Source organism: Dermacentor andersoni, chromosome 1 (assembly GCF_023375885.2).
Source record: "Dermacentor andersoni chromosome 1, qqDerAnde1_hic_scaffold, whole genome shotgun sequence".
Lineage (NCBI taxonomy): Eukaryota > Metazoa > Arthropoda > Arachnida > Ixodida > Ixodidae > Dermacentor > Dermacentor andersoni.
The window spans coordinates 302,943,269-302,958,717 of NC_092814.1; the positions used below are offsets into that span (position 1 = coordinate 302,943,269).

Consider the following 15,449-nt stretch of genomic DNA (forward strand, 5'->3'; position numbering starts at 1 on the left):
TACAGAGATTACAGATATTGGATTACAGAGCTCTTTCAAGGCCTTGTAACGGGAGTTTTGCCCTTTCTGGAGCGTTCGAGGGAGCCTCGCCGCTCCTTAGGCGCTTAGTGCGCCGCGAGGATAGGTGTTGTGTCCATCGCCTCTTGTGAGGCGCCGGACACGCGCTCATGTGAGCGAGAAGTTTTCCGAGAGAGTCCTACCTCGGAAGGCATGACCCCTGCACCCACCAGCCCGGAGGTTGATGGGGCTCCCTGAGGGATTTGGCTGCGCTGGCTGTTGCCAGCTCTGGAAGGGGCCATGGAGGTTGGGGCAGTTCCACTTACTGCTTGTGGGTCGGACAGCCACCGGAAGCCGTTGTGACGCTGCCCCCTGATGCGCCACTTCGGCAAAGCTGTTCTTTGGCAGGTATGCTACTTGCCTGCGTGCTTCTTTGAGCGATATGTTTTCTTTAACTTTAATTGTTACCATTTCTTTTTCTTTTTTCCATGATCGACAGGACCGCGAGTACGCGGCTTGTTCCCCATCACAGTTCACGCAGTGTGGAGCATTCTCGCAATTGTCAGATGGGTGTTCTTGGGCACTACATTTAGCGCAAGTCTGGCGGCCTCGGCAGTTCTGTGAACTGTGGCCAAATCTTTGACACTTAAAGCATCGGAGAGGATTGGGGATGTACAGTCTGACTCTGATCTTTATGTACCCAGCCTCAATGGTCTCAGGTAGCATACTTGATGCGAAAGTTAGAATTAGGTGCTTTGTTTCAATCTCCTTGCCATCATGCCTGATCTTGACTGATCACATTTTGATCGCTCCAGTTCTCCAGTAGTTCGGCTTCAGTCAGTTCCATGAGATCAGCATCGGAAACGACTCCGCGGGTGGTGTTCATTGTGCGGTGCGGTGTGACCGTCACTGGAAGACTCCCGAAAGATATTAGATTAGAGAGTTTTTCGTGCTGTTTCTTATCACAAAGTTCTAAGAGGAGGTCGCAACTTGCCAACTTGGAGACTTTATAACCTGGGCCAAAAGCTTTAGTAAGTGTCTTCACAACCAGAAAAGGTGAGATCATTCTCGCTGCCTTTTCTTTTTTCTCTGAATGTATTACATGAAATCTTGGAAAATGGCAATGTTTCGGCCAAAAAACTTGAAAAGTTCCTCGGTGCGCCCTCGTTTATGAGGGCAATCAGGAAGTGGTGGAAAAGAACCTGCCATAGATATATGCGAAAATTCGGCAGCACCACCAGCCACCCACCATGGAGCCCAACAAAGGGACGCTGCAGGATCGTGAAAAGACGGCCTGCACGCGCCAGCTGTATGACACTACTATAACGAAGTCTGTTATAACCAAGGTTGGCTATCCCACACAAGGTTAACCCTTGCCGCCAAGGAGAAAGGAAGTAAATAGAAGAGAGAAGAAGACAGGAAAGGCCAGAAAGTGAGAGAGAAAGAGGAAGATTCCAGGAGGGAGAGACAGGAAGAGGAGACTGCCGATTTCCCCCGGATGAGTCAGTCCGGGGGTGTCGTCTATGCGAAGCAGAGGCCAAAGAGGCGTGTTGCCTCTGCTGGGGGGCCTAAAAGGTCCAAACACCCAGCATTGGCTCAACCTCCAGGATCCCCCTTTCCCCAGACACGGCTAAGCCACGCACAGCTACACGCGGAAGGGTCCAACCCTCGTGTGCTCGGGTACGTGGTGTCGCAACACACCAAACGCCTGCTGACGCAGACGCCCCTGCGGGCGGAACATACCTATAGACGTCAGCTATAAAACGCCGCTATGACCTAATATATGTACCCGACGCTGGGTAGATACACACGGTTAACCCTTGCTGCCTGGAAAATTAGAAGTAAAATGAAGTGAGTAGAAGACAGGAAAGATTCAAAGTGAGAGAGAAAGACGAAGAGTGGAGAGGGGGACAGGAAGAGGCAACTACCAATTTCCCCCGAGTGAGTCAGTCCGGGGGTGCCGTCTACGTGAAGCGGAGGCCAAAGGGGTATGTTGCCACCATCGAGGGGCCGCAAAGGTCCAACCACCTGGCACTGGCTCAATGCCCAGGATCCCCTTTCCCCGAACACGGCTAAGCTGCGCACGGTTACACGCAGGAGGGTCCGACCCTCGTGTGCTCGGGTACGTGGTGTCGCAACACACCAAACGCCTGCTGACGCAGACGCCCCTGTGGGGAAATACAGTAATAGGGAAGCCATTTTATGATTAGTGAGAAGAGCGTTTTAGGTCCCCTTTAAGATGGTAAGGAGTAACTGAAATGAAATCGAGTTGATGGACATCTCTGGAATGTGATGCCTATGATGCCAGCAGAGCGAAGCATGAAGCTCACTTGGTACCACCTGCAGCAGGTAACAGTGGCGCGTTTGGGTTTTTGGCCATTCAAAGTGTTCAGTGCACTTCCAACAGCCGCACACCCCACGCGCTGCGAAAAAGATAGGTGAAGATACTTATTGCAACAGGGTTGATGGCAATGGCTGTGAATGTGGCATGTGATGACCTCGGAGGAGATTTGCTGGTACCGGAATTGGAAACTGAGTGCGTGCTGCCATTTTCATGTAAGACAGGCGGGTGAGTATAGCGGGGAAGCTGCTGTGGCGAGTGGCCATAGCTCTCGGTCGCGTGCACCTCGCACCTTTTCTTGTACATGGGATCTAGCGGCCGGAAGACGTATCATGCAATTGCAGTTTGGCGATGTACTGAAAGTTGGCCCCGAAAGATCATAATTTACGGTAACATATGCACCGGTAAAAAAGAAGCGTAAGTATAGTGGGTAATTTTTTTTCTTAATCGCAAACGTTAGCACCGAGAAATTGTACATAATGAGATTGTATCAACGAGGTTCTACTGTATTCTTAGCAACCAAACCAGAGGCCACATCTGTGCGCAGTTTGCCATGACAAAGATCTGTGGTGTACTGGTACCTTTTATCAGGAAGCTGCAGTAAAATACAGTCAAACCTCGGTATAGTAAACCTTGACTTAACGAAATTTGCAATGTAACAAACTAATTTACTTTTCCAATCTTAGCTGCATTGAATACCGTGTATCTTTTTTTTCGCGATTTAATGAAGTAATTTTGCAACTCGGTTTCTATTTAACAAAGTTTTTGGCCAATCCAAGCACATACTTGGCCCTGTATGTACTTTATTACCTGCGTGTGCTTTACTAGCCTGTGTGGCAGTAAATATAACAAAAAACAATAAAGATGTCGACAGAGGGAAAAGTTACTTAAGTGTCCTTTCTGCATGAAAAGTTTGAGCGGCAAAACTACCATCAAAGCGCATGCGCTGGATTGCGGCAGGCAGGAAACACCGCTGCGCCATTTGTCGCGTTGGTAAGCAACTTGCGAAGGTCGCGGGGCATGCGGCAGCTCGCAGCACCAGGAGAAACATTAGAGATGACGATTCCTTCTGTGCGAGGGGGATGGCGAGGGAGTTAACGCATGTTAACGTGTTCAAGCACACGCGGGGAGGGGTAGGCAGGAATGCGCGCCTATCTGCCACCTCCTCCTAGCACACGTCCGAGCGCGGGCCTATTGGAGGTAATCTCTCCACAGAAAATGCAAAGGGCCAGCTGAAATGGTTGATGCCTTCCCACAGACTTTGTTGTTCCCGTGCATCTAGCGTTGGCGGTCGCATAATCTCAAGTTTCCAAGACACGGTGCGAAGCGCTTGCTCATGTTGTTACTGCAAGTTCGTGGTCATCGAGTGAGATTTGTTAATGTTTGCCTGAGCGTGCCTGACATCGATAAAGCTACGAACCTTACTTCGTGTAGTTGTCTCTTCGCTATCGCCATCAATGCTCCATCTTACTGGCAAAACTGCAACATTAATTTTATTTTTTTGTTCAGGATGAATATCCGTATTATTTGACACTTTTGTTTTCCATTTGTAGGCGCTCACTGCGAGCACTAAGTGCTGTCAGCTATGGTGTCCAAAATTTACGGCCCCGCACGATGCAACACACGTAAATCTCAGGCACCGTGAGCCATACCGATGCATTGCTCTCAGCGCGATCTTCAACGCAGGCGCTGGTGCACATAACTGCACTATCATGAACTGACCTTCTTGCAATTTGTTTATAAGTGCTTACCAAAATGATGCTATCCACCAGAGGTGCTCCGGGAGTTCATGAAGTTGTTTTTAATGCTAAAACATTAAAACCAGAAATTTATGAAATTTGTGGTTTAACGAAGTTTCTCGCTGCGAGTACAACTCCGTTATATCAAGGTTCGACTGTACTAGTTCTTTTGTTTTAGTACAAACTGTACTTTTTTACAGCATCTATTCCTATCATAAATACAAGTGTCCAGTCTAAAACAAACAAGTTGCTACTTTTACATTCCGTTTCTTTCTGTGTTCTTTGCATTTTTCTTGTACTTAAGGCAAAAATAATAATAAGAAAGCTTGTATAGTATCGTTCGCTAGGCTCGTCGTGTGTTGTGGTGGCTCCCAACATTTTCCAGATCAGGTTATTTACCAATGTTAAATGCATCATTAAACAAGACAGTTGTATGCAATCCTCTTAAGTGAGGGCCGGGAATAGAGAGGCCAGGAGTGAAATCCATTTCTGGTATTAGAGTTTGTACGGCCAAATGTGCGAGACCTTGCATGCCCATCATGAACTGCAGAACATGTATATTCACCTTGGAACTTCATCTTTGAAATCATTCTCCCATGTGAATTTGCCAGCATACCCAGAAGTAGCATTGAACTGCTCTGCACCTGAGAGTTGTAAAGTAGAAAAAACAGAAAGCAATAATGTGTCATGCAAGCATACTAAATTTAGTGTTGGAAACAAACAATCATGTTTTAAAAAATTATGGGGTTTTAAGTGCCGAAACCACTTTCTGATTATGAGGCACGCCGTAGTGAGGGACTCCGGAAATTTCGACCACCTGGGGTTCTTTAACGTGCACCTAAATCTAAGTACACGGGTGTTTTTGGATTTCGCCCCCATCGAAATGCGGCCGCCGTGGCCGGGATTTGATCCCGCGACCTTGTGCTCAGCAGCCCAACACCATAGTCACTGAGCAACCACGGCGGGTAACAAACAATCGTGTACCGAAGTTCTGTTAAAGAGGAACACCAACATAGCCCACATTGGTACATTACTTTTCAAAAAACTTATTTTGCATTTATTTGGCTGAAAAGAATTACTAGTAATTAGCAGGGCACCAAACTTCTCACTATGAATTTTTAGCCCGAACTGCATCCCACGCAATGTCCCAGTAATGCCATGGATTGCACAGTATTCACCAATTTTAGTCCATAAGAGCTGCCTGGTTGAGTTTTTGTTTGTTTTTTAATGCAACTGAATCTTTTCCTTGTTAACAATCAACTAGCCTCAGTTTCACACCAAAAAAAAATAAATATTTTTTTTACCACGCCAACGCAATAAAACCCCAATACAGATCTCCAGCCATTACAAGAGAATGGAAAAAATTAGGCTTTGTTGAAACCCACATCTTTGCGGCAAATGTTCTCACAACTTGGTGTGCATTTGAGTTTGACAGGTGCTCTTGATGGCACCTTTAATGCACATCAGGAGAGTCTTCATACAAATCAAATGGGCACATGGCTTAGCTGTGGGCACTGCTCAGCAATCACATTTTTTTTTCCCAGAAGATTTATGAATGTGTGACTGCAGCCTGTTGTTGCGCTGGTTAGTCAGTCAGTAAGTCAATCGATCAATCAATTTATCAATCGATAAATCAATCAGTTGATAAAAACTATTAGTCATGCACAGGATGTGTTACCATAATGCTACTATTTGAACCGATAGCTAAGAGGCTAGTATCTAGGGCAGTACAAACTGTGTGTACATGTTAGACAGACAAAACAAGAATATTATATCAGGATGACTACATTCCAATTATTTGACAGAAAACACGTGAGAATAGATATAGTAGAATCAATACAAACATTCACATACCATTTTTGCCTAGCATAAGCAAGAACAAAAAGAAAACAAAGGAAAAATGGAAGGCAAAATCAGTGCATGCCATCCTGCACAGCTATGTTACAAAGTAAAATATTCCAGCCAAGTAGCTCAAGTATGGGAGGACCTATTGAAGATGATGCTCATTCAGTATGAACTGTACAAGGAACTCTGCAAGAATGTGCAGGAAAGTTGCAGATTTAATTTTGCCATACAGGCAAATTAATGTTCAAATGGGCAGGGCATCTCAACAGGTTCAGCTTGATGAGCCGGGCATGTCAAAGTTTAGTACAAGATCGGTTAAAAAAAATGTTGAGGCATTCTGGCAGGCCATAGCTACGCTGATGTCAAATTTGAAAGTGCACCACAAAGACTCAATGTACTTTTTATTGTTTGGTGACTGTGAATGAGATTTGGTTGTACTATGACAAATCCTGAACCCAAAGTGAGGTCACTGCAGCAGAAGCACAAGTCATTACCCGTGCCATAAATGCTCAAGACATGAATACCTGTAGGCAAAGTCATGGCAACAGCCTCCTGGAATACTGGAAAATGTCTACTTAATTTATGTCACCAAACACCAAAAGCAACCACGCCTGTATGACTGCAGACAGTTACAGATACAGGGTGACCACTTTGCAGGAGGCTATCAATGAGAAATGACAAGAAAAACTGACAACAGGCGTGCTGCTTTGCTGAGGTGGTGCACTAGTTCACTGTCAATTCACAAACTACATAGGCTTCATAAAGAACATAAGCTTTGGCAGCTGAACCATTCACGCTGCAGTCCTGACCAAGCTTCCATTAATTATTCCCTGTTCCAAGTTACTTCTGCAAATCTCTCTATGGACAGTGCTCTTCAAGTGATGGAGGTCTAACGTAGACTGCAATGGTCTAATTTAAGAACCAAAGAGAAGAATTTTACAGTGACGGCAGTTAATATATTATCGAAACTGGGCTTGCTGTGTCTGCCCATCTGTCCTTTCTATTAGTGTCATTGTCAAATTGTTATTATCAAGTTGCGGTCACTGCCAGGCCATGTCCTCGTCCTCAGCTTTACCTTGACAGTATACAAAAGAAAATTAACTTTTGCCTGTTACCCCCACTAGAGAATGAACATGGGCCTCTGTGGCAACATGCATTTGGGAGCTGGACATGCTAACCACTCCACTACTTTGCATTTTGGCAATTGGCGACATATGTGGGATTTTGTGCGCATGTATTGCCACGAGTGTTTTTACATTCCACCCCTATAGGTGGGCAGCCTTATTGGCCAGAAGCAGCTTCTCCTGCTCAGTAGCTGAACACCGCAGCCACCGAGCCATCGCAGTAGGTGTCCAATCCCCTCTTGCAGGTGCCTTGTGCGACCCTGCTGCTGTCGTAGTAAATGAGTTCAGAGCCAGAGAAACTACTGGTCTGACGATCGGGAAAAAAAAAAAAAAAGAAAAAAGCTGGTCAAATGCACTGAGCAATAAGTGAACTACATAGCAAAAGCTCGTTAATTCAAATTTTGCAGGGCTGCTACGAAAATTTGAATTATACAAAATTCAAACTAACGAAAGTAAAAAAAAAAAAAAATAGCCCAGTTAAGGCGCGTATAAGTGCAACCTAGAGTGAGTGCGCGTGCGCACTCACAACGTCACGTTAGCGAGAACAATGTTCGAAGCACTGGCCCAGGCAACGTTACCGGACGTGGCCATCCACCGGAAGTGCCCATGCCGCTTCGCCGACGATCGCAGATAGCCGTCTAAAGTCATCAAAGCGGCGCACGGGTTGGGGATCGCTCTGTGCACGCTCTGAAGTGAGCAGCCGACAGCGCGTCGAAGTCTAGAGACGGCATTTCGGCTGGCGCAGCGTGACTGGCTGCAAGCTATGCGCGCCGAAAGTGTCAGGCTATGAATGCACTTTTGTGGAGCAGGAACAGGAGCTGCGCTCTAAAATGCACTCGAGAAATGCACCACAACCTGCTGCAATGTTGGTCTCCATTGTACTTCCGTAGCTGCACCAGCTGCACGCTGCCGAGTTCCACTATACGTACAGGTGGCGGCCACACACGTATCCCAGCAATGCTGGGATATGTGTAATAACCCCGAACCTCAAAGGCTATGCTTTTTGGTACTGTGAGCACCGATAAACATCACGGCTGCCATGTTTCAGACATTACCTGGTGCCGCTTCTCGGCAGAACACCTCGTAGAGAAAAAAGCGTAGCCTCCAAAATGTCACATGAAAAAAGAAAGAAAAAGAAAACCACACACACGCAGTGATGCGTCTGCATTTTTATCGTTAAGGTCTTGAGAGAGGGAGAGACACGACCTGCAACAGAGGCATTGGCCATGGCTGGCCAGGCACGAACACATCTCTCTCCAGTCAGGCCTAAACAAAGGGCTGCAGATGGAAAGAGCAAAGCAGCGTGGCCCATGCTGCGACACCAGCATCGCCAATGTGCTCCCGCACACTAGCATTGTCCCCATCCACGATGGCGTGGAGTTCGAATTATCATTGGCGGTGCTGATTTCAGTGTGAATTAGAGGGATGTTAGACATGTTGCTTTCAATACACTGTTGGACGTACTGCAGCGGTTACTTCAAATTACCCAAAATTTTGAATTAACGAGTTGTGCATTAACGAGCTTTTAGTGTATATAGAAGAATAAAGCAAAAATTTTATTAATCCGCTTGGTGTCACATAAACAAGGCTAACACTTGCAGGCAATTCAATGTTACAGTTAATGCATATTCGTCCACTTGATTTTTAAGCGAACCAACAAGTGATTTTTATCCTACCAATCTTTTTTCCAGTTCCACGCAACTCTCTGCTATGTTATAAGTGTCTGCCATGTTTCCATGGAGATGTAAGTTCCCAGAGAACACAGGCAAGCTGGGGATGACATGTGGGAAGAAACACTGAACCTTAAACATTATACGTCTGCTTATACTGCTGGCCTCTTCATCCTAACTACTGGTCCATAGCACTACCCCCAGTCGTAAAAGTACCATCCTGGTGCAACTAAAGGCCGGGCTCAGAAGCACTGTAGTGGGCCTTGATCCTACTGTCGTGCACGACATCACTGGATGACCGAGTCGAGGGTGAGGTAGAACTGACGGGAGCAATTTCGTATGTCACTGGCATCACCTGGCGGAGCACACGGTAGGGCCCCGTGTATCGGGAAAGGAGCTTCTCTGAAAGTCCAACATGATGAGAGGGTGACCACAGGAGCATGAGTGCATCAAGTGAAATCTATGTGTCACGGTGGCGGGTGTTGTACAGATGCTGCCGAGTGGTTTGCGACACTGTTTGTCGAGTACAGGCAAGCTGGTTGGTGTGCATGGTTGGCCAAGGCAATGGTGTCACACGCATACTCGCTCGTTGAGGTCGCAGTAGGAAGTGCAGCATCAAGGGGAGAGGTTGCTTCGCAACTGTACAACAGATAAAATGAAAGAAATCTGGCAATGTCGTGCCGAGAAGAATTACAGGCAAATGTAATGTAAGGAAGGGCCACGTCCCAGTCATGGTGGTCCTTCAAAACATAGATGGACAGCATATATCTGTGAGGGCATGGTTCAACCGCTTCATCAGTCCACTGGTTTGAGGATGGTATCATGTGGTCAGCTTGCGCTGAGTGGAGCAGGAATGCATAATGTCGCCGATAACTTATGATGAAAAGTTACGACCATGATCAGTAAGCAGCCGTCGCATGGCACCATGAAACAAGATAATGTCATGCCAGAGAAAGCCTGCGACATCAGTGGCGCAACCGGTTTGAAGAGCTTGTGTGATGGCGTAGCGGGTAGCGTAATCAGTTGCAAAGGCAACCCATTCGTTCCCAGAAGATGACATAGGAAAGGGGCTGAGGCGATCTAATCCAACACGGAAGAATGATTCTATGGGCATGTTGATTGGCTGGAGATGACCGGCAGACAGCACCTGAGGCGTTTTCCCATGCTGGCAGGTGTCACAGGCAGCAACATAGTGTCAGATGGAGCGAGCGAGACTGTGCCAATGGGAGCTGCGCCGGATGCGGTCATACGTGCAAGATACCCCAAGGTGTCCTGCAGTGGATGCATCATGGAGCACAAAGAGCACAGTCTGCCGGAAGTGTTTGGGCACAACAAGAAGATCAGACCCGCCAGGGAGGAAGTTCCTTTGGTAGAGAATGGCACCCTGGAGGACATATTGGCAAACAGAGACGTCAGTAGGTGAAGAGTGCACACGCTCTATGAGTGCTCGCTGCGATAGGTCCCAGTACTGCTCATTGGCGATGTTAGTGAAGGCAGACAAAGGGAAACTGCCGTTGGTGGTGCTATGGTCGGCATCGTCGGGCTCGTCGACCAGGTAGCAAGACAGGCAATCAGCGTCCCTGTGGAAACGGCCAGATTTGTAAATGACAGAATCTGAATATTCTTGTAGGCATAACGTCCAGCAACCAAGTCGTCCTGCAGGGTATTTCAGTGACCACAACCTGCAAAGCCTGTGATGGTCTGTGATGACTGAAAAGGGTGAGCCATATAAGTATGGACGGAACTTCGCAACTGCCCGAGCAACGGCCAGACACTCATGCTCGGCGATAGAATAGTTGTGCTCGGAGGTTGAAAGAACCCTGGAGCAAGTGTTAACATGGCCATTGCCGCACTGGCATTGTGCTAGTACTGTGCCGATTCCATAGCCATGGCCATCGGTATGGACTTCCGCAGGTGCAGACGGATCAAAACGGGCTAGAACTGACGGCAGTGTGGGAGGGCGATTAGATGCGAGAACGCAGAGGCCTCATTATCGCCCCACTTGAACGGGGCGTCTTTTTTCAAAAGCTTGGTTAGTGGTTGTGATATGGTCGTGAATTTTTTCATGAAGCGGTGGAAGTATGTAGTATAGTGTTGCCCCCTGTCAGATCTCTGTGTCATCGTACATGTATGTTTTGTAGTTGTTTAGCTAGATGGCGCACCCCCCTTCTGTCATGTGACGAGCTTGGACCAATCGAGAGGTGTCATCTGGCGTGCGAGTCCTTTTTAATAATAAACGGCCGCGGGTCGGCTGAGTCTTCGTTCCGGTTTTCATCAGGAGCAGTTAGCTCCGTGTCCTCCTTCACTGCGTCGGCGCTCGACGCGCGTTCGCTGGGCATGGGCCCCCACTTGCCTGCCGCTGCCGACACAACATCTTTTGGCGACGAGGATGGGATTCCCGCAGCGGTTCCGACCGAAGCCCCGGGAAACCAACGAGCTTTGTAAGTGAAGCGACTTTTCCCGTGTCCGCACGGCAAGCAAACGCCGCCGACGCACTTGGCGTCGCGAGGCTTCCGAGCCTAGGCCTTCTTGCCCCCTTTGTTCTTCCTTGCCCCATTCCTGCTGCGAGCTCCGGCTTGTTTTCTGCACTGTCTCCTGCACGCTATCGGGCATGACGTCTTTTACGGCGAACCTTCCCGTTTTTCTGGAATTGCCCGGGCCACCGTTAATTCTATGGTATCGATGGAAAAAAATTTTTCAGGCCCACCTCGAAGCAGCCGGCGGTGGCGACTGGACGGACGCGCAACGAGCGTCCGCGCTCGTCAGCACTCTCGGGCGTGAGGGACAACGGAAGTACTTTGCAGACGAGGAGCAGGAAGCAGCAAGGCAGTTAACCGGCGCAGCGTCAGCGTCAAGCGAAGCAGCAAGGCAGTCGACCGGCGCAGCGTCATCGTCAAGTGATGCGGTCCCGCCAGCGTCAGAGTTCCAGAAACTCTTGCAGCGGCTTGACCGGCTGTTCGCCGCGTCAACAAATGTTCTGGCGGAGAGGCACGAATTCACCAGTCGAAGGCAGTACAAGGGAGAAGGATTCCTGGAATTCGTGACCGCATTGAAGGAGAAGGCAGTACAGTGCAACTTCGGCACAACCTACAACGAGCGCGTCCGAGACCAAATAATACATGGGGTAGCGAACGTCAGCGTTCGCGAAAAGTTGCTGGCTCATGGTGAAACCCTGTCCCTGGACAAGGCAGAAGAAATTGGACGCTCGTTAGAAGCCTTGCATCGAGCGAACCGCGCGTTCGGCTCCGAAAATGTACGAAGAATTGAGGCATCTCAACTTGGCGTTTTGTCGACGGGCCAAGATGGCCTACTTCTTCCGGGGAGCCGCCAAGATGGCCGACTTCTTCCTGGAGGCCATGAAGATGGCCGACGTAGTCCGGGAGGCCGCGAAGACGACCGACTTCTTCCGAGAAGCCGCCAAGACGACCGACTTCTTCCGAGAAGCCGCCAAGACGACCGACTTCTTCCGAGAAGCCGCCAAGACGACCGACTTCTTCCGGGAAGCCGCCAAGACGACCGACTTCTTCCAAGAGGCCGCCAAGAGGGCCGACATTTCGCACATGGCTCCTCTGGGAACCGTGGTGCATGCGATCGGTGTGGCAGCACGAAACATATTGCAACGTACAGGAATTGTCCAGCAAGAAACCGGCGGTGCAACGCCTGCCACACGTTGGGCCATTTTGCATCAGTATGCCGAAAAACCCGTACTGTTCAACACGTCTCTTCCGCAGAGACGCGGTCCTCATCAACTTCCGCAGGACAGCCGTCCGCGTCTGTCTTGACGGTGAGCACTTTGGAAACTAAAAAGGATTTACAAGTCCCGGTCGTAGTTAACGGCGTCGCCATGCGGCTGCTCGTGGACACAGGAGCGTCTGTCTCAATGATGACGGTCGAAGATTTTGGAAAGCACTTTGGTCGACAGCACAGACTGTCACAAACAACAGTGGACTTGAAAAATTTCTCCAAGCAACGCATCGACATTCAAGGCCTGTTTCAAGCCACTGTCCAGTTTTTCCAAAGGTCATGCTCCGTCACGTTCCACGTAACGACTACAGGAACATCACTGCTGGGTTTAGACGCCATCCAACGCTTGGGCATACAGATCGACGGTACGTCGCTGACATGTCGTCTACCATCGCTTCCTTCAGTACAGAGCCCCACAGGTGTGCCTCCGGGTTTTGATCACCTTTCCAGTGACGAGTTGGGCCTCGTCAACAACTTTGTGCACCGAATTCATCGGCAGCAAGATGCGAAACCAGTATCTTCAAAGTTGCGCCGACTACCCCTGGCCCTCCGTGACCAGGTCACACATGAATTGCGACGTCTCGAGGACTGCGACGTCATAGAGCGCGTCGAGGCTACTGAGTGGGTGTCTCCACTCGTGGTGGTGCGCAAGAAGGATGGAACCATGCGGCTCTGTGTAGATCTACGAGAACAGGACAGTCTTGTGCCTCAAGTTCAAGAAAGGGTCTTGCAGAAACAGTCGCAGACTAAACAGTACGTAGACAAACGTAGAGGTGCTCAGGCAACTCGTATCAAGGTGGGAGACACCGTCAGAATAAGATTTAACAGGAAAGGATTCTTTAAGTACAGTAAACCTCGTAAAGTCAAGACCCAGGTAGGACCATCTACTTTTCTACTCAGTGATGGGAAGACGTGGCATGTGTCTAAGTTAACCGTAGTGATGAAGGATCCAGCAGGTAGTACACTGTGTACAAGTGATAGAGACTTTTTGTACTCATATTCAAACTTGGATAGTCATTCCGATGACTTGTCTGTAGTGACAGCGTCTTCTCATAGTCATAAGCATCAGTTAAGTAGTGCGTCTGACTGTATCACTTCCGAGTCTACACAGTCAGCAATCGTTTCAGATTCCGTGGGGGAATCGGTAGCCTCCCAGGACTTGTTGGGACGTCGAGAGGAGCTTCCTGGGCAACGCTCTCCAGCTTTGAGCGACAACCACATTCAGTTTTCCAACCAGGGGGAGGTAAATAGTAGTGGGACGACTAGGTCTTTAAAGTCGACCGATACGCGTCGCAACCCCCAAAGTTCTTCTGAGGTACGCACGCGTCCTCATGGTGACAGAAAACGGCCTCCGTGGCTTTATGATTTTGTTTCTGTAGTGTAGAGCGTATTTCCGTCTTCGAAATGCCACGGCTAGGGGCCTCGTTGTGACATTTCGAAGACGGAAATACGCTCTACACTACAGAAACAAAATCACACTTTGGAAACAGACACACTTTGGAACAGGGAAGTGCATAACAGCATGGATTTTGCCTGGGTCTGGTTGCACTCTGTTCGCATCAAAAAATGTCCGAGCATGGTAACCTGGCGATGGTCAAAGTGGCACTTTGATTCAATCACTTGCAGACCAGCTTGATGAAAAACATCCAGGACTGCCGAGAGGCGCTCGAGGTGCCTCGTGTATGTTGGGGAGGATACTATAATGTCGTGTAAGTAGCACAGGCATGTGGACCATTTGAAGCCTTGACGAAGGGAGTCCATCATGTGCTCAAACGTGGATGGAGCCTTACACATACCGAATGGAATCACTTTGAACTGATAAACACCATCGGGTGTTACAAAGGCAGCCTTCTCGCGGCCTAGATTGTCCACAGCAATCTGCTAATAGCCAGAGTGAAGGTCAATAAAGGAGAAACAGCAAGCACCAGCAGGCAGTCATAGGCGTCATCAATGCAAGGTAGGGGATATGTATCCTTTTTTGTAACTCATTTAAGGTGCTGATAACCCACATAAAATTGCCATGAACCATCTTTCTTTTTCGCCAGGACAACAGGTGATGCCCATGGATTACACGACGGTTCAATAATGTTCTTGGCAAGCATTTTGCGAACTTCTGTGTGAATAATTTGATGCACAGCTGGCAACACTCAACACGGGCGGCAATGAATAGGAGATTCATCGCTGGTATTTATGCGATGCGGAAGCTGTCGAGGATGAAGAGCACAGGCTACATCGCGATGGATGGACAATCTTTTGGAGACCAGCTCACTGGCAAAAAAATAATAATCAGGATGTGCACACTGTAGTGAAAAGCGGGTCTCAGATGATGACGCGCGCTGTGAAGGAAGTCACAAGGCCTTCACTGCTGCGCACGCTAATCAGTCACGAGATGACAAGAATTCCAGCTTCCACACTGCTTTTGTGCGGACTAGAAACAGGATTTGCTGATTCATTCAGCAAATAAAAGCGCGTTGATGGAGTAAGCCTTTGTTTGTTGTTTTCTCAATACTCTAGATAGTTTGACATTCGTTTAATTCAGACATTTGTTTCGGTATCGTGATATCTGAATTGACGAGGTTTTACTGTACAAGTATATTTACAAGTGAATACGCTGCGCTTGGCCAAAAGGCAACAGCCCGCACTAGCCTCTAATGTACGCTTCCGTAGCGTTTGTGTGGCAAAAAATGCTTGTTAACGTTATGTTACATGTGCAGTGCCATTAAAAACTGGATGTCAGGTCGACCGAGGAGCTCGTAATTGAGAAACAAAGGACAGTATGATTATATCTGGTGCACCATGAGAATCACAGTAATGAAAAAAAGAAACATCACGTCCCCAGATACATATGGTAGAGGTTAGTGCTCATTAAGGGCAACACTACAGCACTGCAGATCATTTTGAAGGAATTCAAACATGGTGAGATTAGCCAAATGGTAAATTGCTTAGTTTAAATAGAGACAATTAGTACGCTGCCTAAAGCAAGACATGC

General features: G+C 48.2%; 1 protein-coding gene across 1 annotated transcript in view; it reads right to left on the reverse strand.

The window, feature by feature from the left end:
- LOC126548077 (poly(ADP-ribose) glycohydrolase-like) overlaps window positions 1-15,449 on the reverse strand; it is a 62,904-nt gene that overhangs the window by 15,036 nt on the left and 32,419 nt on the right. The window contains exon 15 of the mRNA XM_050196171.3: window positions 4,643-4,721. Coding sequence (XP_050052128.1) covers window positions 4,643-4,721 — 79 coding nt within the window. The remainder of the gene's footprint in view (window positions 1-4,642; window positions 4,722-15,449) is intronic.